The 22826-nt window shown below is 34.2% G+C and overlaps 1 protein-coding gene and 1 long non-coding RNA gene across 2 annotated transcripts in view; one reads left to right on the top strand and one right to left on the bottom strand.

Moving 5' to 3' along the window:
* Positions 1 to 22826, top strand: part of LOC105215838 (uncharacterized) — a 121274-nt gene that overhangs the window by 45029 nt on the left and 53419 nt on the right. Inside the window, exon 3 of the mRNA XM_054233845.1 lies at positions 18434 to 18615. Within this exon, the coding sequence (XP_054089820.1) occupies positions 18434 to 18615 (182 nt within the window). The remainder of the gene's footprint in view (positions 1 to 18433; positions 18616 to 22826) is intronic.
* LOC128922644 (uncharacterized) lies at positions 19525 to 20861 on the bottom strand. Its single transcript, XR_008471830.1, has 4 exons — positions 20739 to 20861; positions 20573 to 20683; positions 19693 to 19820; positions 19525 to 19629 (listed from the first exon to the last, which is right to left on the bottom strand). It is a non-coding gene; the product is annotated as an uncharacterized LOC128922644 (long non-coding RNA).

Here is a 22826-nt window from a genome sequence, read left to right on the forward strand (position 1 = left end):
GTCGTTGCAGCAACAGCAGAGCGCTTTGTAACTAAGTCCCAAAAGGGGGTGAGAGGTAAGGGAGGCTTTCGGTGCTGCAAATGAAGTGCGAAGAAATTCCAAAAGCGCGGCAGCTGTTGTGTTAATTTTATCAATTAACACCGAAAATGCAACTCAACGGTGATTTCAAGTGGAGCTCATAAGCTTTGTATGTGTGTGTGTGCCTGGTAAAGGGTGCGACATTGGCTGGTGAAGAGAAATTTAGCGTTCGCATTTGTTTGTTGTGCTGTTTACCTTAATGTTGCAGTTCACTCGTGTAATTGTTGTTGCTTTGACCGCGCTTACACTTGCCAATGGCGCAGCGAAGTGGCGGTGGCGTCGTCACTGGAGCAATTGCCGCGGACAAAGCGCGCGCATGCGCTCGAAAGCAAAGGTTAAGCACCAGCGCTGTGTGTACAATAAAATTAAATGTTTACACTTTGCTAGACGCGCAACACAGCACCAGCAGCTGCAACAACAACAGCAACAAGCTGGTGAGCGGTAAGCAAACCAAAGTACAGAAGTGGCTAGCAGCAGGTCATAGCTATTTTTGCTGCTAATTTCATTAACACCTTAACGCTGTTACAGCAACAACAACAATAACAAGTAGCACTACAACAAAAACAACAACAGTAACAACACAATACGACAAGCAATATTTACATACAATCGAGCAAGAGTATTCTAAATATTATTGTTGTTGTTGTTATTCTGATTGTTGCAGCAGTTGTTACTTGCAGTTGTTCTTGATTCTGCTTTTGTATTTGCGTTTGCGTTTTCCTTAGAAAATTTATTGTTATTGCGCTTTAGTGAAATTAACTTTGAAATTGTAATGAACTTCAAATGCAACTCTGCGCCGTAAAAAAGTGCATTCAATGTATGCCCGAGTAAATATTTGCCTATCGCTGCACTAATTTCTGTAAGCTCATAATTTATTTGGTAAACATTTTCAGCTTTACCGGTGGCAGACGCATAAATGCCGATACTAAGCAAATAAACTCTTCGAGTTCTAGTCTATATATAGAATTGAATTGTAAAATGATTGACTGGCATAAGGAGAAATTTTAGCGCGAAAACAAATTGTGTTTATTTTAATTAAAAAAAAAAATGTTATAGTATATATTGAACATTGATATATATAGACCCAATAAAAATTCATCGGATTGGGGATGTGCCCTGAATGAATCGCGAAGTAGCAGGTAATCGATGATTCTTTGTTATACTCTCGCAACAAAAGTTGCTAAGAGAGTTTGGGCAAGTGGGCATAGCACCGCCCCAAAATTGGTTTTTTGTATATATCTCTCAAACCAAAAAATCTATATATACCAAACTTTCTGCAATCGTTTTTTAACCACGCCCACCTCCCATACAAAGGTTCGGCTGAAAATTACTAAAAGTGCGTTAACTCACTAATCAAAAACGTCAACGTTTTACAGAAGAAATAGCAGAAAGAAGCTGCACTCAGATTTTTTTACAAAATGGAAAATGGGCGTGGCATCGCCCACTTATGGGTCCAAAATCATACCTCAGGAACTACTCGACAGATTTCAATGAAATTCGATATATAATATTTCCTTTACACCCTGACAACACGTGTGGAAAATGGATGTAATCGGTTCACAACCACGACAACTTCCCATATAAATCAATTTTGAATTCAATCTTATTTCTTCACTTTATAAGATATACATAAGGAACCAATAAAGTTAACGAAATAAGCCTTGCACAAATACTGTGTATGATCTGTGACATTACTTATGAAAAAATTGTCGAAATCGGACTATAATTTTGTAATGCCCCCGATGCCGAATATGAAGAACTCAGAGCCTTTGGGTAATTTTTCACCGAAAATATCGGTAAATCTCTCAGATATCTCAATTTAATTCAGAGGAAATCTTTTATTTCTAACAGTGTGTCTCTGTATCAGAAATTGTTAAAATCTGGTCATAACTTCCACTAGCTCTCATATAGCTAATTATAGGATTTTCACAAATACGATGGGCTTAATAGCGTATAAATCGGTTAATATATGAAATATCTTAGCCAAACTAAGTGAGCATATAATCTTAGATATAAAGTATGTTGGTGATGAAAATGAGTGAAATCGGTTCAGAAATTACCTAAGTCTATATACTATATATGATGATTTTCGTTTTACTACTGGACTTAATGCCGAATATATGGGTCAAATTGTGTAATATCTTAATAAAAATATAGCAACAAATTGCAAGAGTATAAAAATGTTCGGTTGCACCCGAACTTAGCCTTTCCTTACTTGCTTTTTGATATACTCAATAAAAAATATACGAGGTATGTACAAAGTTTCCAGTTATTGAAAAATCCATGTCTCAACATTGCTGCTATTATGTTGATATACATGAACCTAAAAGGGCCGTCGTGTTACAAGCATACGAGAAATTGCTGAAAGAGCCAAAGGCTACCCCAAAAACCGAGTTTGAGAAGTATTTCGACGAATGGAAGAAGATCTGGCTTAAGTGCATAATATTCAATGGGCACTATTTTGAAGACAACAACATTAATTTGAATGAATGCATAAATATTTTGTCTAACCTGGATTCAAACATTTTCTGCCGATTAAATGCTTTGAACTTTTTAACAGAAAAATTATTAGAGGATTAATTATTATTTCAGCTGGTTCTGCTGAATAGCTAAATTTAACAAATTCCAGCTGTTTCAATTAGAATTTTTTTTTAAGGGTGAACAGTCTTCAAAATAATTTCAATAACCAACATCCGACATATTACTAGTCTCCTCACCTACTCATCTCATTCTGATGTATTATTTGAAGATCTTTGCGACTGATTCCAGTCATGCATTTGTTATAGGATTGCCGATTCGTCGCTAAATTTCAGTATTCACTGACTTGGAGTTACTTCGGCTATACTGACACGAGCACATACTAATTAAATTTCAATGCGTACTGATGCTAATCACACTTTTGCATATTTTCGAATATTTTGTCTTTGATTTCCACATACCACATAACAGATTATTTTTGAAACACCTGCCTCACTAATATTTGTTAATTGTTGACCAAGTGTCAATGTGTCAAACAAATTTAATTAACATAATTGTCAGAAATATGTAACATTTACTTTAATATTAATTAGTACCGAGTGTACACGTGTATTTTGTGATCAATTTTTCTAGGGTTTTATCTAGGTGGTTTTTCAGGAATACTCATAACAAGGATTACGTGGAAAATATTTAGAAAATAAATATAAATTTAATTTAAGAAAGTTATCTAAAATCTTCGATTCTAATAATAAACTAAAGAATTGGATTTTTCTTTCTATTTGAATAACATTGATGTCACTGAGCTTCTAGTATTTAAAATTATTTACAAAATCTTTTTTTCAATCTTTTTTCACCAGTGATGGAGAAAAACTCTAGTTGAATGAATTCATTACTACTATCGTATTATCTCAAAATTGGCGGTGCACTATTAAATTGGCGACTTTCAGTGCTCAATTATTATCCACTTTTATGCAGGCAGAAATATCCCATCACTCCTTTACTGTTGTTTTCTTAACAGCTTAATTGTCTGTTTGTATGTATGCGCTTCTCATTGCCACCACTGTCGTGTGCGCTTTTCTTACAACTCCATTCACTTCACTGTCACCTTTGTTGGTGTTGTTGTTATTTTTGTTGCAGCTGCGTCTTTATACCTCATTTTACTGTAAGAAACAAGTAAAATGTGAATGGTGTTTATGCTTTATGTCCACTAATCATTTCGCCGCTCATTCGTTGTTGCGCATTTTCTTCGTTGATTTTACGACTTTCGCCAGCGAAGCTCGACGGCCGCCAAAGACTAGCGAACCAATCGCAGTGCGTTGGCTTGTTGTAAACGCTGCGCAACGGTGGAACGTCCACCATTTTTTACTTAATTAATGCTTGAGGTTAAAATAGTGGTGAGTGTGTGTTTAGTACTTTGTTTTTGTTGTTTCTTGTTATTATTACTCGCTGTGCTACGTTTTTATGGTTTTTGTTTAAGCCTAAGCTTATCAGTCGCTGTTGTTTCAAAATGGCGGTTGTGCATGAGTATGAAAATATTCGAGCAGTCGAGTTCGTCGCTTAAGTCTTTTGTTTCAATGCGACTATATATAATTTAAAAATTAAAAAAAATTATTTTGGTTATTTTTTCAATATTTTCGGTTTTGAAACAAAATCGAAATAACATAAATAGGTCGAGTGAATTATGAGTCATAAATATTTTTCTTAAATATAGGAGTTGCTACTCCCATTATTTAATAGTTACTCTTATAAAACTGTGATATATCACCGATAGCACGCATTTATTCATTCGAATGTTGATTGTCTTAATAATATAATATAAGATTTCAATCGCATCATGTTCATTTCGTTATTTAATTCTTCAGAATTTAAGAATTGACTATTCCAGAGGTATCTTGGTCCCCTTAAGTAGAGGGGTCAATTTTGAAGTGTAGTTAAAAAAATCAATATTTTACCACCCATTTTCATACTTTATTTACTAACGTTACAAGAATGGTATTGTAAAAAAGATAAAAAATTGTAAAAAAGATAAAAAAAACATTAAAAACTAAAAAACATTGCAAATTATTATCTTATATTATTTATGTATTGAAAAGATAATAATATTAATCAATGGACGGAACTAGGGAAAAGATGAAAAAAAAAAATTTTCACAAAATTGCAACTGTCTGAAAAAATGAATTTGTACCACTTTTCGATTATTTGAAAAATACTAAAAATTCAAATTTGAAAATGAGGCTAGTTCCAGCGATTGAGACATCTATAAAGAAGGCTTTCAAAAATTTCAGATATGTCGGTCCAGTAGAACTTGAGAATATAACTTGAATATGAAAATCGATTGCCAATTAACTTGATTCATGGCCTTCAGACATTGTCCGCTGAATTTACTGCTCGGAATTGGCAGTTTAACGAAGAGGAGTACTATTGGGTACTCTTAAAGTTAACTATATCAAAAGAGAGGTGAAGACTCAAAGTGATATATGTTTTACCAAAAGATTTGTCAGAATTATTGACGACAAATTTAGGCGTGAGATTATTGTGGATTATGATGTAAATTGTTGATAAAAATCGCCCACAATCGCACAAATTTCATAATAAGCACTTATAACACATTAGATCATTTTAGTTTATGCCCGCATGGCAGCGGGGTCGTGTCTTAAGTCTTTTGTTTACTTTGCCTGTGTAAATCAAAATAATTTCATGGTATTTAGGGTGAAGCCGAAAGCGGCCATTTTACACATTTCACTAATTTCCACCACACCCACAAAACGCCACTCTGCACCACTTAAGCATACCAAACTTCAATAATAAAGAAACTAAAACAAAAAACACAGTCGAACTTTTAGAAAAACAAACCCTCTGCAACGGTACATTGCCCGCAGACAACTGACAGCTGCAACATGCACGCATTCGCTGCCAACAAACATGTGTCCCGTTTTTTTTTGGCTACTGTATGCAGCAATTGTTTAGCGGCTAAATCGGCTAAATCGCCGGCAAAACGCCGATAAAACGGTGAATGCGTGTAAAATGCCGCAACAAACAGCAACAACAACAACAACAGTTTGTGAGGCTGCTAAACATCAAACGAAAAACGGTGAACGCTAAATGCGCACGAAAAACATTAAATGAAAAGCGCCTGTGTGATGCATAAAAAGCGAGGCAAAAATAGCAACAACAACACAAGCAAAAGACAAAAACAACAAGAAAGTGTGGCAAAAAATCGACAAAGCGTCTGCTGCAGGTCAGCAAAGCCAAAGGCAAAACGAATTAGTTCAACTTGTCTTCGGCTAATTGCCACCGGTTGCAGCAGCGGCTCGAGCGAATAACCGAATGCTGGTAGTGGCAACAACAACAACACATGTGTGTTTATGTGCAAATCACCCGCAGCGAAAGCGTCGGCACGCATGTTGCAGCAGCGCCGGCAGCCAGCTATTTACGTCAGTCATGGGAAAAATTCGAGTGGCGAGTAGTGAATTTATGTTTATGTGTTGCTGTTGTTGTTGTTGTTGTTTGCTACAACTACTGTGTAGTGATTTTTGCTGTTGTTGCTTTTTGTGCGCCAACTTGAAACTTTCGCACGCAAATTAAGATAATCGAAGCTCTTGCTGCTGCCGCTGCCAACGCCTGTGGCATGCAACAACAATATTACGCGCAACAGTAGCCAAAGCACTAGCCATAACAACAACATAAAGCGAGTACGTAGTAGTGTTGTTGCCACAAAATAACAGTAGCAAAATCGAAATGCCAGTGGCCAGCGAGCAATAAATTGGTAGCTAGCAAATCTCTGTTCTGTGGCAACAACGCGGTGTTCTGTCGACTGTGTGGCAGTATTTGATTGAGCTGTTGTTGCTGCTGTTGGTTGAATATGAAAAATGTGCATTTGCAGTGTTTGATGTACATATGACTGGTAGTCATAATAAAAAACAGCAACAACAACAAAAATAAAGACAACAGCAACAATAAAAATATAAAACAACAACAATAAACAAAATCCCCAATAATAACAACAACAACAAAATCTACAACAAAAACTCCCGCAATAAAGCGCACAACGGTAATAGGTGGCAATAGACGGTTGTGCAACATAAAAAAATACGCACACTTCCACTTCTATATACTAAAATTTACATATACTAATATAACTAGGTTAGGTTAGGTTAGGTTATGTGGTTGTCAAAATGACGCACCTAGGCCTTTTGGAGGCCCATTGTGACACCACTGGGACTAAGATCCCTCACAGTATAGGGTCATCTTTAAACCACCCTGTGATCTTAATAAAGTAAAAAAGTTCACATAATTTGATATGAGCAACTCCACCCACATCCTCGTGAAAACCGCGTCCAATAGTCGCAATTCTTTTCCTATACAGAGCCTTACATCCACATAGAAGGTGTGTAATACATTTCTTCCTCTTCTTCTTCCTGGCAGCTTCTGCAGTAATCGTTACTAAGTAACCCCAGCCTGCTGGCATGTCTATCAATCAGACAGTGTCCCGTTAACACCCCTACAAGGGTTCTTGTGTCATTCCTACTAAATTTCAGTAAACGACAAGTGCGGCTCTTACTCCATTCAGGCCATGTTTGTCTACTTACGGAACAAGTCGTTAATTGTTTCCATTGTGATTCAGCCATATCAACAGCATGTTTATCTATTAGGTAACTGCACGTTGCCAGAGGTATATGAACTCCCTCTTTATTAGCATCTAACTGCAATGTTGTGCCCAATCTGGCTAATTCATCTGCTACACAGTTTCCAGGAATGTCACTATGTCCCGGGACCCATTGTAGGTGTATCGTGAAATATGATGTCATTGCTATTAGTAAATCCAAAACTCTTTCACTATCTTCGATGATATTCTATGCGACTTTAGTGATTTTAAAGCCGCTTGACTATCCGAAAATATGAATATGTGCTTAGTCGTTAGCACTCTTTTTGACAAAACGAGAAGGCAGAGATCTCTGCTTGGAAAACACTGCAGTGATCCGGTAATCGGAAAGCGATTCTGGTATCCAGTTTCTCTGAAAATACCCCGCCTCCTACTCGTTTGTCCAGTTTTGAACCATCTGTATAGATACTTATCTCAGAATCTTTGTCCACTTTTCCCATTTCCCACTCCTCTCTAGAGGGGCAGGATATGTGTAGGTCCGAGTTTAGATTCAATTCTATAGGATTTCGAAAGTCCGTACTATTCGGTAGAAATGGGAACTTGCCGAGTGTACTGGAATGTCCCCTATAGGCAGTAAATACAGAATCCCATCTAATGCCTGGCTCGGCGTTGTTCTGAGAGCTCCACTGTTACATATACATGCAGCTCTTTGTAAACTTACCATACTCTTTACTGCGTACTTCTTGTCAATTATTGGCCACCAGACCAGTATTCCGCTTGATTTACTCTTTATTTTTGTTTTTGTTTTCACTCTTTCTTCCAGCGAAATTTTAGTACTCGCCACAGTAGCCGTTTGCGGTTATTGCCACTCATTTTCTAGCTGCTTTCCTCATTTTTATTGCGAATTTTTTTTCCCTTGCGCTCACCGCTGCATTTTCGTTTGGTTTTAGGCGAAAAAGTAATTTCTGGTTTAGAAATTTTGCGCGGGCAAAGCATTATGTCTAAAGTAAAGTATAGAAAATCCTGCTGCTGCCATATTATTTTACGCGGAAGACCAGTAGCTGAGCAGCAAATAATTGCTTAAGAAAATTATATATCTCGGTGGCTAAGCAAAGTGGAGCAATTTGTGTGCACTTTCTTATACTGGATTATGAGTAAATGCGAAGAAAGGGCGCAAAATTGAGTTAATACAAATTTGAAGAGGTTGAAGAATAGAAGATTTACTTTTTTCTTGTATTCTTTATTAGATAGTTCAATATAACTAAATAAGTAATTAATTAAAAATATTAAGCACATATATTTTTTTACAACATCAACAACAAAATATGGGTAATTGTACTCTGTGGAGAAGAAGAGAAGAGAATATGTTTAGTAATTTGGTAAAAAAAAGTGTGACATCGCTCCATTTAATAAAGTATATAACTTAAATTCCATTACACTACAAGTTCCCTGTTGCAAATCTCCTGCTGCATTCCATACCAACGCCGGCGGGTGTAAAGGCGTACGCGTGCAGGCGAAAGTTTAGCATCGCGCCTGAAGACAAAAGCGCTCGTCAAAGTGCAGCTACATGCAGCAGTTGATGAGCAATTGCCAAGTGCTGCTCTAAATCGACTGCGCTCGCATATTGCTTTTGCCTTTGCTACACCTACTGAAGCGGTGCGAACAAATGTTGTTGTTGTTGTAGTTGCGGAGTACGGATAACGAACACCAAGGCATGGGAAATTTAAATTATAGTGTCGCCACAATAATCAAGCAGCAACAACAATTGTTAAGCCGCTGCGAACAACAGCGGTGTAGGCTAACAGCAACGCAACAACAACAATACATCGCAGTTAACGTTGCCAGCAACGCATAACTCTATCATTATTTGGACGCTCTTGTTGTTATTGGAAATTTTTTTGTTTTTGTTGTGTATATGCGTTCATACTATGCCCCGGCTTATCCCGCTTTGTAATTAATTTGCATGCGGGTGCTTATTTTTAGTTCCATTCGCTCATTGTTGTTGTTAGTGTTGATTCTCCTCCTGCAGTGGTTGATTAGCGCGTGTGCTTTATTACATTCCTTGCTGTTTGCTGACCATGCGTTTCACCATTCGTGGAATTCTACCGATGTTGCACGGAATTTCGTAGTTTGGCATTGTGCTGAAAGTGAAATAACAACAACAACAAAGCCGCATAATCACATTCCCTCTTAAGGTCAAATGAAGCTATGTAATAGTATATAGAACATATATATTTAATAAACTTGATTTCAAATGAACACAAAAGACTTAAGCGACGAACTTGAAATTTTCTATTAAAAAAAAACTGTTATAGGTTATGGGTTTCAAATAATATTTTTACAATAATAATAATAATAATCGATTGTTCAAAGCATTTTAATTTTATGTTATATGAACTCATAAGACATATATAAGAGTACATTATTTAACCATCAGAGGCAGGTATAGATCATCAAAATATTTTACTAATTCTAACAAAGAGCCTACATAGCGCCATCGATTTGAGTAAATGTTAGTGCTTTACTAAATGTGTTTTTTTATACTCATTTGTACAGAGGACACTTTTTATTGTTCCATAGTGTCTCATATTCCCTCTTCACCAATAAAAGATTGATTATATTTTATTACAATGGAGACTGAGCTCGATATGGTAGACTTCATTAAGTTTCTTTCTATCATTGAGCCTTGTATTTTCTTTCTTTGGAACAATTCTTTGCATTCGTAGTCTACTACTACTACTACTCTACCAAAAAGGTCCAAAGAGTGGTTATTGGTTTCAACAAGGCGGATCATCATGAGACATTACGAATCAAATCAAATAGTTCAGTTAATCAATTTCTGTTGATTTTGAAAATAATTTAATAATTTTTCTTTAATTATAAAGTATATATTTTATATTGAAATGTAGCCAAGCGGCTTCTGTCAGCGAGGGTGCCAATTAACGGCAATAAAAACCACAAAACTAACCATAAAAATAAGTACAAATTAAGCGAATATAAAAAGTGTGAAATGGAGATATAAACAAAAATGAGTTTCGTTTTTAATGTACAACAAAAGCAACACATAACTAACACGGGTATTAAGCCACACAACAACTCAATGGCAATACAAATACAAACTGAATGCTGCAAGGATTTTATGAGTCATAAAATTTGCGGCACACCGAGGTGCATGGCGCAGCTTTAGTAGGCAAATCAAGCCAAAAAGATGTAAAGTAACTGCGAGCGAGTAACGCCGCGGACCAAGGGTTTGACGCTTGCAGCCAAATTCGGTAGCTAACAGGCATTTCGAAATCGAAACCGTGCAAGTGAAAAGGGGACGAACCAGCAAAAGTATCAATTACAAAGCAATATTGCTACCGACTTACGATGATGGTGTTGAGAGTGACCGTGAGGATGCGGTTGTGGTCGTAGAAGGGGAACATCATGAAGAAGAAGAGTGCTGTATTCCGTGGTACTTAAGCAGCAAAAGTTAGTATCGGTAAGCAAGCGGTGAAGAAAGCATTGGGTGAGAGGGAAAGCAACCACTGGAAGATTGTTAATAATCGCTCATAAAAAGCTTGAAATAAATAAGTTGATTGCAACAACTCTAGTAATATTGTAAGAATATAGCCTGAGTGCAGTTATAACTACTTTATAATGGTTAGAAATCAATCAAAAGATTTTGTGGAAAGCGAACGCCAGTGGTTAGTGCATACAAAACACTCATACAATCATTTTATTTAACAGTGGCAGCAACTCAAGAGGGGAGACTAAAGGGGAACAGAGTAAAGAAACCGAAAGTTATTGTGTGTGTGGAGGCAAATATTAAATAAATAAAAATACATAAAATATTGATATTTTTAATATTTTTTTACAATATAAATGATATAGAGAAAAAAATAGTAAAAACGAAAACAAAAAATCCACAACTTTGTACATGCTTATGCCTATTATTTACTGCGCTGCTGCTTTTCTTCCGAATTCTATTTCTCCGCCACTTTCATGCCAACATAAAAAAAAAACAACAAAGACAACTTGCTCCACTGCCTTCCTGTTGTGTAATAAAAGTGAGGCTTTTCTGAAATTTAGGCGCCCTGCGGCCCTTACGTTGGCTCAACGCATTATACATACAAACAGACACATACTTCGTACCAGCAATTTCAGGTTATGGTGTGCTATGATATTTGAATTTGGTTCGATTTCTTATTTTTATTTTTCTTTTCCGTTGTTTTGGTTGCAGCAAATGCAAGGCGCTACAGAGAAGCAATGCGCTGCGAGAAATTTGTATAAGACTTTGAATCTTTCTCAAGTGATACCCATATTGAAAATTTCATTAAGAGTTTGAAAAACTAACTTTTTACTTATCGATTTCAAAACTATTCAAAAATCTGTTTTAAAGAGTTTTTCAAATATACATAACTGGTTTCAATGAGTGTCAACAAATACCTGAAGGTATGCAATGATTTCCAATATGAGTGGAAGTTAAAACGCTAAAAGCTAGTTTAAAGCTATAAAATAAGATAAGATTTAACAAATTCAAGGTTCTACTGAATCCTAAGATTGGCAAGTTAAAATTTTCAAGGAATAATATCTGGTCACGTTAGTCTTTCATTACTTATCAAATTTCATTTCATTTTTTTTTTTTTTGTAATTTTATTAATTTCAAATTTTCCACTTTATCTTCTCACTGTGTATCCGCCAGCTCACTATGGATTTTTGCCCAATCTTTTCGCCAATCCTTAATCATTTTTTTGTGTTTTGCCTGCAACCACTATTTGCATTTTTCTCTTGGCAATGATTTCATTTCTTCACTGATAATGGGAAATTTATTAGCAACTTTCCCACGCTACAGATTTTTTACTGAGGCACATTTTCAAATGCAACTCCGTTGCCTTCGCCTACCACTTTAGCTCACAAATTTTGCCCTTGGCATTGTTAGTGTCAGTTCGGCGAAGGAACGTAGCAATATGTATGTATGTATAGAGAGTATGATGGCAGAGGCAATTCGCTTCCTCATAGAGGGTGGTGACTGCGCTTGGGCTGAGTGAAGCTGGGTGGACTGGTTCTTTGGTTGGTTTGAGACTGCTTACTGCTGACTACTGCAGCTTTGTAGCCCCCTCTATGTTTGTATATGTTGCAAGAGTTTGGCATATTGCACGTGCATGTATGTGTTTTGTGTATGTTTATGCTTGCATTCCTCATACTCGGCATATTATTCACAATAAATGGCTTTGAATTCAGTCGAAACCTTTTTGCCTGCCAACTAAAGTTACCTTTCGTTGTTGTTATTGTATTTGTTATTATTGTTGCATTTGTGCTTGCCTTAAAGCAACAATTTAAATTACTTTATTTTATGGGTTGTAAGCACAAATTTGTGTAATTAGGCCACTTGTGGGTGGTAACCATAAGCTACGGCGGAGAAGGAGGCGTGTGACGCTTCAAAAGCAATTGGAATTTGTGGAAATTGAAAAATGCTGAATGAGGGTTAATTGATTCGCAGAAAAGTGAGCATTTATTGCTTTGAGAAAGTAATAAAAAAATGTTTTGTGGGAAAACTGAGAGAGATAGACTTAAAAAAATTAAAAGTTGTTAATAAAAGAATTTGTGAAGGAAATTATTAAATAGTAAAAAATATGCTTTTACAAAAAAGGAAATAAATAAAGACGAGAATGTGGAATATCAAAAAAAATCAACATAGTTGCCACATTATTGAAACATATTTTTTTAATAATTAAAAATTAAAAAAGTAGAAACGTATATACTATTTTCACACTCCAATGGGAAGTAATTAAAAAAATATTTCAAAAATCATGAAACATGCGTTTATTTTAAATAACAATGTATACAAAATTAGTACCCTTCTTAATAAGAATTACATGTACATGGTCTTTTATGGAAAACATTAGAAAATTTAGTATATATGGACAAGAAAATCAAATGAAACAAGTCAGGAAAGACTAAGTTCGGGTGTAACCGAACATTTTGAACTCTCGCAATTTATTTATTATTATTAATACAATAGACAATTTGTCGCATATATTCGACTATTTATAGTATAAAGGCCATTGAAAATTTGAAAACCCTATATTAGGTATATAAGAGCTGGGGGAAGTTATGACCCGATTTCACTCAGTTTTGGTACGGAGACATATTATTAGAAGAAAAATATTTCCTCTGAATTTCTTCAAAATATCTGAGAGACTTACCTATATTTTCGAAAAAAAAAATTGTTAGAAACACTGAGATCCTCATGTTCGATATATGGGGTCTTGAAAACTTATGGACCGATTTCGGTTTCGATTTTTAGAAAGGCGATGCCACACTTTAAATACAGTATTTATCCAAAGTTCTGTACCGATATCTTCTCTTGTGCTTACTTTATATATTGTAAAGTAAACGATTCAGATCGACTTCAAAGTTCTGGTATAAGGGAAGTAGGTTGGGACCGATTTGACATATCTACCATCTTTATAATGAAAATTGAGGTTTCTGGTGTTTTTCCTTTCTGAATTAAAGCATTTTTAGTAGTTGTCAACATAACCTTTGTATGGGAGGGGAGCGTGGTTATAATCCGATTTCCTCCATTTTTGGACTGTATAAGGTAGTACCTAAAAGAAACGACTCTAGAAAGTTTCCTTGATATACCTTTAGTAGTTTGCGAGATATGTACAAAAAACTTTGTAGGGGGCGGGGACACACCCACTTTCCAAAAAATAATTACATCCAAATATGCCCCTTTCTAAAACGGTCCTTAGTATCAACTTTCACTTCGTAGCTTAATTTATGGCTTAGTTATAGCTCTTTATAAGTTTTCGGTTATCGCCATTTTGTGGGCGTGGTAGTAGTCCGATTTTGACCATTTACGAAACCTTCTTATGGTCCCAAGAAACACGTGTACCAAGTTTCATCAAGATATCTCAATTTTTACCTTAGTTGTCGCTTGCACGTAAATTTTTTTTTGTATTTTATTATCTAAATTTTCTAATTTTCGTGGTGGTTTTTATCCCCCTTACTCTATTACCATATATTTTCACTTAAGTGACCTTTTGCCTCCACATCACCAAACCGCGCCAATTTACAAAGCTTTCCCAAATTAACTAAACCAAACATTAACTCAAGCTAATTTACATATTTGCGTTGGCAATTTTCCCGTAGTCAAGAGAGAAACGAGAAGAAAGACAAATGAGAAATTAACTTTGGACACATTAAAAACGTAAATGCACAAATTTGCGAAGTACGAGAAAACAAGGGACAATGCGACAGTTGGACAACGACAACTGACAAATCACTAACGCTGGTGCGGTAAATTACAACAAAACAAAGAGGGGGGAAATAAAAAAGTAAACAAATAAAAAAAATTTAAAAAAATTTAAAATGTTTAAACAAATAGTTGGCGGAAAAATCTGTTAAGTGATCACTAACAACAAAAATCACAACAACAAAGTGCACATCATATGCTAATCTTTGTTGCTGGAGATCTTCGGTAATCAACCGATGGAATGTAGAGAAGAAATTTGAAAAGATGGACAAAGCACATAGCGCCAGCAGATGTACATGTGTACATACAAACATACGCACAGGTTTATACATACATATATATATATAAGCATAGAGCATCCCATCTCAACTCCTTTTGGCAACGCTTGCAGCAGTTGCTGGACTCTACACTGCGTGGTGGGGAGGCGGGGTAGGGAGACTTAGAAAATTGTGCTCATCGCGCTGAGTGTAGATTTTCACTTGAAGATTGAATTGCATTTCCGAGAATTGTGTGCAACAGCAATCCAAAAGCCAAATCGCGCAGCAGCAAAGAAAAAAAACGAATAATTTCAGCACAAACACACACCTACCTGGATAAATGAATTACACATCTACACACCTACAATTAGATTATATACGAGTATATGAGTGTAAGACTGCAAATATGCTGGAAAGCATGAAATGGGCTGTTAAGCGGCAGATGAGTAACAACTTAAGTGCAGCCAAAGCATTATTTGCACAGGCAACAACTACAACAGCAACAACAATAGTACCAATAATAGTAGCAACAGCAGCCGCCAAGCAGCAACAGTTGCTGAAGAAACGCACATCCGCCAACGATATTGATGTTGTTGTTGTTGCTGATAATTGCATTAAACTAAACAAGTATGTATGTGTGTGACATGAATCGCCTGCCAATTGACCTGTGTGAGCATTTTGTTGTTGTTGTGAATTAAATGTGCATATATAGTTGTTGCTGTTGTTGTGAGCTTAGACTCAAGCCAGCTGATGTGCTATTAGATGCTTATGATGCGCCCATCGCTGATGATCATCAGTTGTTGTGGCTGCTGTTGTGCAGCATGCGACGTTGCAACAATGCGCAATTCTGTTTAAGATCTAGCATCTATGTAGAAAACGCTGAATAGCAAGATAAGTTAAATTTCTTTTTGCGCAAAAAAGTGTTATTACTCCTTAAAGAAAAAAAAAATATGAAAAATATTTAAAAAAAATTAAAAATAGTTTGAAAGAAAATTATTATAATTTTTTTTTAATTTTATGGAAGCTGAGAATTAACTTAAATTGTGACACTTCATTAGTTTGACAGCGTTTATACAATTTTTCTGCTTCTGCTTTAAATTGCTTCACATTTTTTTTATAAGAGTGATTCTACGATAAGAGGTTTCAATTGCATAGAGATGAAACCTCTATATTATGATTTTTGTCCCTTTTATTTATCTTCTCACCTAAGGGCAAGTCACTTAATACATATTTTATTACTTTTTCGACGACCAGGGTATATACATCGGCCATGGAAGATAATTATTTTACCAAAAGCAAAAAATTTATTTAAAATAGTATTACAAATTAAAAGTGCTCTCTTTCCTAGATAAATAAACCCTAAAATTAAAATTTTGTTATTTTAATAATTCAATAAATTCAATAAATTCACTGTTTATCCTAAATAAACGAAACAAATATTAAATATAAAAACTTAAGATCTTTCAAAACCATTTATTGGCATTTTAATGAAGTAATATATCCTCTACCCTTTCAAAAGAAGATCTGATCTTATTTATATATACATATTATGTATATACATATATTTGGCGTATGCACCGCTTATGCGATTATAGGCGAATCTGTTTGAACGTGTTAGTCATCCCTCATTTTTGCAGTTTGGAGCCAATTGGAAATTCCAATAGAAACCAGGTCACTTTATACTTGGTTTTTCCAACGGGATGGAGGGTACTACATCGAACACTTTTCAAGCTGAAGCGCTTTCGGCATTCGAACAACATGACCTAGCTAACGTATCCTCTGTCTTTTTATTCACTGAACTATGTCAGTGTCGAGTATAGCTCATCGTTCCATCATCTGCGGTATTCTCTTTTAAAGGACCATAAATCTTTCACAAAACCTTTTTCTCGAAAACTCCTAGTGCCGTCTCATCGGATGTTGACATCGTCCCTGCTTCTGCACCATAAAGCAGAACGGGGATGATAAGGGACTTGTAGAGTTTGGTTTTGGTTCATCTAGAGAGGACTTAAACATTTAAATGTCCACTCAGTCCGAATTAGCATATGTTGGTAAGAGCGATTCTGCGTTGGATTGCGAGGCTAATATTTTTGGTTTTGTTGATGCCTGGTGATGGCTGGAGGTGGGGAAAGGATCATATTCAGAAGCTCACGCAAGAAAGTATCAAGAGTCAAGCAGCTCATGACTTCCGGTCCGGATGTCATGATGAATAGTAACTTCCCTGGTCTCTAACTCTCTCCCCTGGCAGTTATTTTGTCAGGGGAAATACGAATTTTCATTAAAAATTTAATTGTTTTAATTGACTGAATTATTTTTTGGATTAATTATTTATTTCACTTTAATTGTCACAGTATTAGTAACTTAGGGCAATAAAGGCAAATAAATTAAATTAATAGTATACGTTATATGAATTGCCAGGGGAGAGACAAAATCAGTTTTTGAAATCAGTACACCGCACAATCGGGCCGCAATAACTAAAAAACTACAGCGCTCAAACGGATTTCGCGATTAGTATTATTAACTTCAAGCTGATTTATGCTCTTGAGCACTTTTTTCACTGCGACCGTCTTTGAATTTATGTCGTAACAACGGAACAAAATTTGGCAGAGTAAATACATAAAAAAATCGGGGCAAAAGTTAATTTTAAAAATTATATGAAATAAATCAAATAATTTTGTTTTTTATTTAACAATAGTTAATTTTAATTATTTTACTTCCGATTGAACTTAGTTTAGGTTTAGCATCTCTTGCAAAAAATATTTGTATTGTCCGAAAGTTAAATAAAAAGGAGCAAAGGGACAATCCAGGGGAGATACTTTTTTAGACTTTGTAAGGAATTTCAGAAAAAAATTGTGGTAATTATCCAGTAAATTGTGATATTATTTGATACACTACATTAATATGATGTGATTCATTTAAAAAAATAGCAACATAAAGGACAAAAACAATGCTTTAAGCTGCCGCACAAGTTACCTATTATCGTAGAATCACATAATTTACAGCAAAGTGTAAAATACCGAATGTATTTTACACAAGCAAGTTCGTTGCTTAAGTCTTTTGTTCAGTACTAAGAAATAATTGTTATAAGCTAATATAATTAAAAAAAAAACACAAATTGCATGCATGTAAATATTGATGTTTATAGTACAGAGAGCTTGAACCGCCAGCAATAAAGTTTCCAATAAAAAAATAATAAATAAATTGTCAATAAATATTAATTAATTAATAAATATATGCTCAAGTTAATAAATAAAACAATTGTTGACTGCTATTTCCTTGTAAACTGTTTTTTTATTATTTATTTATTTATTTTTATAAATAACTGTAATTAGCGTTGTGCGCGAAAAATCCAGTTAAGCATTCGCCAACGCTCCCGCTTTCCCTCTCTGCATGTGTGTGTGTACTGTAGAGTGCTATAATTAGCATATAAAGTATATAAATAAATTATTCTTGGTGCGATATGAAAAATAAAGTTACAAAAAAACAACAATAAAAACGGGGGAAAACAGTATTTCTTGTTAACTCATAGAAATTGATTACCCATTGCAGTCATAAACTTTCACTTAATTGACGTTTTTATGCTGTCATTAAAATGAACAGTTAATTTTATTTAAATTTAAAGACGAAGTCTGAGGTGTGTGGATAGTAGATTGTAATATTATTGTAATATTATTATTATATTTTTATTTTTATTATTACTATTATTTTAATTTTATTTTTTTTTTTGTTTTTTATAAACAACTTTATTTTATTTTTAATTATTAATATTTTCACTTCCAGATTTGACGCCAACAAATCGACAAAGGGCGCTTCGAAACTGCGTCGTGACCTAATCAATGCTGAAATCGCCAATTTGCGCGACCTTTTGCCGCTGCCGCAGTCGACGCGTCAGCGCTTATCACAGCTACAGCTGATGGCATTGGTGTGTGTGTACGTGCGAAAAGCTAACTATTTTCAACAAGGTGGGTTAAATGGCATTTAAATTTCATAATAACTGTAATAAGTATTAGTGGTTATTAAGAGATCGCATATTGGGGATTTACAACACAATTAGTGCACAAAAGCAAATATTAAATTTCACATGTATACAGTTAAGCGTTAAAATTTAAATATAATTAATGAAACAATCGAAAAAAACTAATTATAGCTCACGCATGGGGTATTTACATTTATATCCATTAATACATGGACTTATTAATTAATTACTTTGTAGTAATTGTATTAATGTATCACAATTATTTATAAATAACTAGATAGACCCTGGTGTATTTCACAATTCAAACGGAAACTTAATATCATTATACTTCCAATAAAACAATTAATTTTAACTAACACTGTAGAGCAAAGCACTTAACTAACTAAGAAACAATTCCATGAAACACCTAGAAAATATATTATTACTATGTCGAATGAAAGAAAACTGAGCAACGTGTCATTATTGTAGTCAAATATTCAACATACATTTCTCAGCATTTTCAACAGTTCCTGTACCCTGGGGATCAACTTAAATCAATGCAAAACTATTTTATAATTTAACATCCACAAAAGTTTTGTTCCATTACAGTTCCCTTATACTATATCGTTTCCAATATGCCAAATTCAATGAGAGTAACAGTCAAATCAAAAAATAAATCACAATGAAGTATACATAGCAGTCTAGCTTATAAAAAAATTGACGCTTTTCAATGTGTTCGGTGTTAAATATCGTCAGAATAGTATTTTTGTTGTAGTGGAAACGCATGTCAAATTATTGCCAATTCAGCGTCATTGAATTTGACATAATTAAAATCTGACTTTATACTGTAAGTCTATCACTTCTATATAATAATCGACAACAGTTCTAAGGTAATTTAAGTCAAACTGATATACATTTTATATTTAAATATATTTCTTTTTGAAAGTACAGAGTGCTCGTGGTTTCCGACATTACTGCTTCATCGATGACGTAACTTTAACTTTGATTAAATGTAAACTCACTGAAAAAATTTTAGTTAAAGTGATTAAAAACAAATAAGTTTTAAGCCAAGGATGAACTCAACTCAATAGAACATGTTAAGTAAAGGGGCCATACCAGTGTAGCCCATAACAAATTAGGCGATTTTCGTGAACTTCAAAGGTGCCAAAAAATGTTCTCCAACCGCTGACATGATTCCGGCCGTATAAGTAGCTGAAACAAAAAAATTGAAAAAGGTCATTGAAGTTGGAGGTATTTCCTATAGAATGACCTACGATTTTTTAAATATCAAAAAATTCAGAAAAATGACGTAGTTCTGAGAAAAGTTATTTTTAGGTAAAAAAGGTAAAAGGTTTTTCGTAGGCCAATTTCTCGTTGAGTTATGATGTCAGCAATTTTGAAAACTGTCGTTTTGAAAAAAAAAACGCATTTAAAGTTTCAACTATTTATATCTAAATAGGAGCGACCGCACGCAGCTCTTTAGAACGCTATCATTCAAAAACTATTCAAGATGCGACCTTGCTGCTTTCACAGAATATTTTTGAAAGTATGAACTAGAATAAGCAAAAAAGAAAAAAATCGAGTTTTTAAAAGTGGTAAAGTCTTAAAGGATATACATCTTAGAATTGTTGCCACCAGTTTAAAAAATGTTACGCCGAAATCTTATACAAATAAATTTAATATCGATTTCATATGCTAGGTACTAGAGAAATATTTAATATAAAGAAATTAAAACGAACCATTGAAACAAGGTAATTTCAAGGCCTAAATAGTCTAATTGTGAAATACCTCGAACTCTAATTGTTTCATAATCGGTATTATTATGGGAGTATTATTATAGTTACATATACATTATGAAAAATTAAGTAAATCACCTACATTTGATAGTTTATTAAGCTGTTGCTTAGGGGATTTTTAAGAAAATTTATACATTCTATAAGTCTTAAGTGCTTAATCATGCTTACCCTTTTGTACAATTGATAAACGGCTGTTGGTTAATTGAAAAGTTACCAACTTGAAAAAAATTTGGTTTATAATTGAAGATTTTTCTTCAGGGATTGAAGTAATCAAAAGTGCTGTCAAATATATGTTAGTAGTATTAAATCAATTATAACCTCAGAATCAGCGCACCTATTAACAGTTGTACGTCAGTGAACAATATGGTTTTAACTCATCGATCTAAGGCATTTGCATTTTATTACGTAATGTTTACTTATTTATTTCGATTTAATTGTAGCTCGTCGTAACTGTTGCGAATTGATTTATTTTATTGCATATGGTAGAATATGCAAATCAGCTGGTTATGCCACAAAAAGTGATTACAAAAGCACAATTATCACAAATTGCATTCTCTTTTACAATTGTTTTCTAGGTAAATGTGTGTATTTATGGTTATGTAGGTATATAGAGGTACAGTGGTGGCCAAATCATATGCAACTGGAACGCGATTTTAGAAAAAGTATATATATCTTACGATTAAACTTTGCAGACTGTTGATTGAAAATGAAATTATTTTAATTTGATGTTTTTACTATTATTTAACGTTTATAAAAACAAATATTTTCATTATTAAAAAAAAAATACAGGTACCATTTTGATTTCATCTATGTTCTAAAATATGTTCTGCTAATATTTTGTTGCAATTACAATGATTTTTCATCAATTCAAGACATTTCCTTGGCATTGAGCCAATTAAGTTGTCAAAGATTTTCATCAGAATCGATTTTCAGGCTTCTCGAAGTCTATGAAGAAGTTCAACGGAATTTTGAATGTTAGTCCTTTCTATGCGCCTGTTAATCGGATTTTACAAATTCTCAATAGCGTTCAGATCTGGAGCCATTCCATAACATTCACAATATTGGGTTAAAAACAAGATTTGACATATATTTTCCTATTCGAAGGTTCAACACTATGGCATTTCCCGCTCAGAGTTGGACAAAATTACACTTTTATAAATACATTTGCACTCGTACTGATTGATAATTCTTTATTTATTTAGTTTAAAGTATTCAGTTTTTTTTATTATTTTTATTATTTAGTAAAAGACTATAACCACAAATTCTATTGACACTGTATTAAATTGTACCTCAACAGTTTTTTTTACCAATATACTAATTTTCGACAGTCAACATTTATTCAATAGCATTGTGTTTCATAAGTTCAGTAGGCGAAATTTAAATTGAAATATGAAAATACTGAACTTCTTTAGAACTTATTTTGAACTATATAAAAACTGACTTCAATTATTAGAAGAATGAAATTTAGTCAACATCTTGTCTAATAATTGTTTACACTTTATTCCAAAACAAGTGTTTGGATTATGCAAATGTACTTGCAACTTTGATTCAACCTTCACTTCCACTTAACCACACCTTAACACATGGAGTTTGACTGAATTCAAGTTCACCACCTTGAACTACACTACGCTAATGCAGCACAGCGCTGTGTATTATTGTGCAACAGAAATGCTAAAAAAAAAAAACAAAAAACAACAAAATCTAGAAACTATCAAACTAATAATAACTGCTTATAGACAACCGCAATCTGAACAAATGAGCAAATCAACCGCACCGTTAATAATCGAAAATTCGCGGTAATTACAATATACAAGCCAAACTTGCACATGCCACACAAACAGCGCTGCAACAACAACGACAACACAAAAGAAGCACCGCCAGCGAAAAAAAAAGTACTCGAAGTGTTGCGGGTGTAAGCACATCAAACTAATTGCCGGGTTGCATAACTCTTTGTTGTGTGGGTGTGGGTGTGTAGCAGGTTTATGGGTTTATATAATAGTAAGCTTCGCTCGTAGATATAGTGAATTTTAGATGAAAATAGTTTAAGAAAGTCGGAGAAAATGTAAATAAAAAATAGCAATTAAAACAAGAAAGAGAAAATCTAATTTTTTGTGTAACTAAATGTAGTTGGAACAAAGAAATTTCAGTGTAAATTAACTGCGAATACTTATCTCTCTAGGATCTTAAAGCCTTCTTGAAGTATACAACTTTTTTCAAAATTATTAATATTAGAAAAATACGTTGGAACTTCCATAACTGGATCTTCTATAAGTCGAAGATTGCCATAACACGAACTTTTGAATTGGCAATAGGGTTTAGAAATCAAATTACATACAAATTTCCTTCCCAAAATCGAATTTCTATAACTCGAATTTCTCCATAACTCGAACTCTTGTATTGGCAATAGAAGGCAACTTTCATA

This window comes from Zeugodacus cucurbitae, chromosome 2 (genome assembly GCF_028554725.1).
Source record: "Zeugodacus cucurbitae isolate PBARC_wt_2022May chromosome 2, idZeuCucr1.2, whole genome shotgun sequence".
In the NCBI taxonomy this organism is placed as follows: domain Eukaryota; kingdom Metazoa; phylum Arthropoda; class Insecta; order Diptera; family Tephritidae; genus Zeugodacus; species Zeugodacus cucurbitae.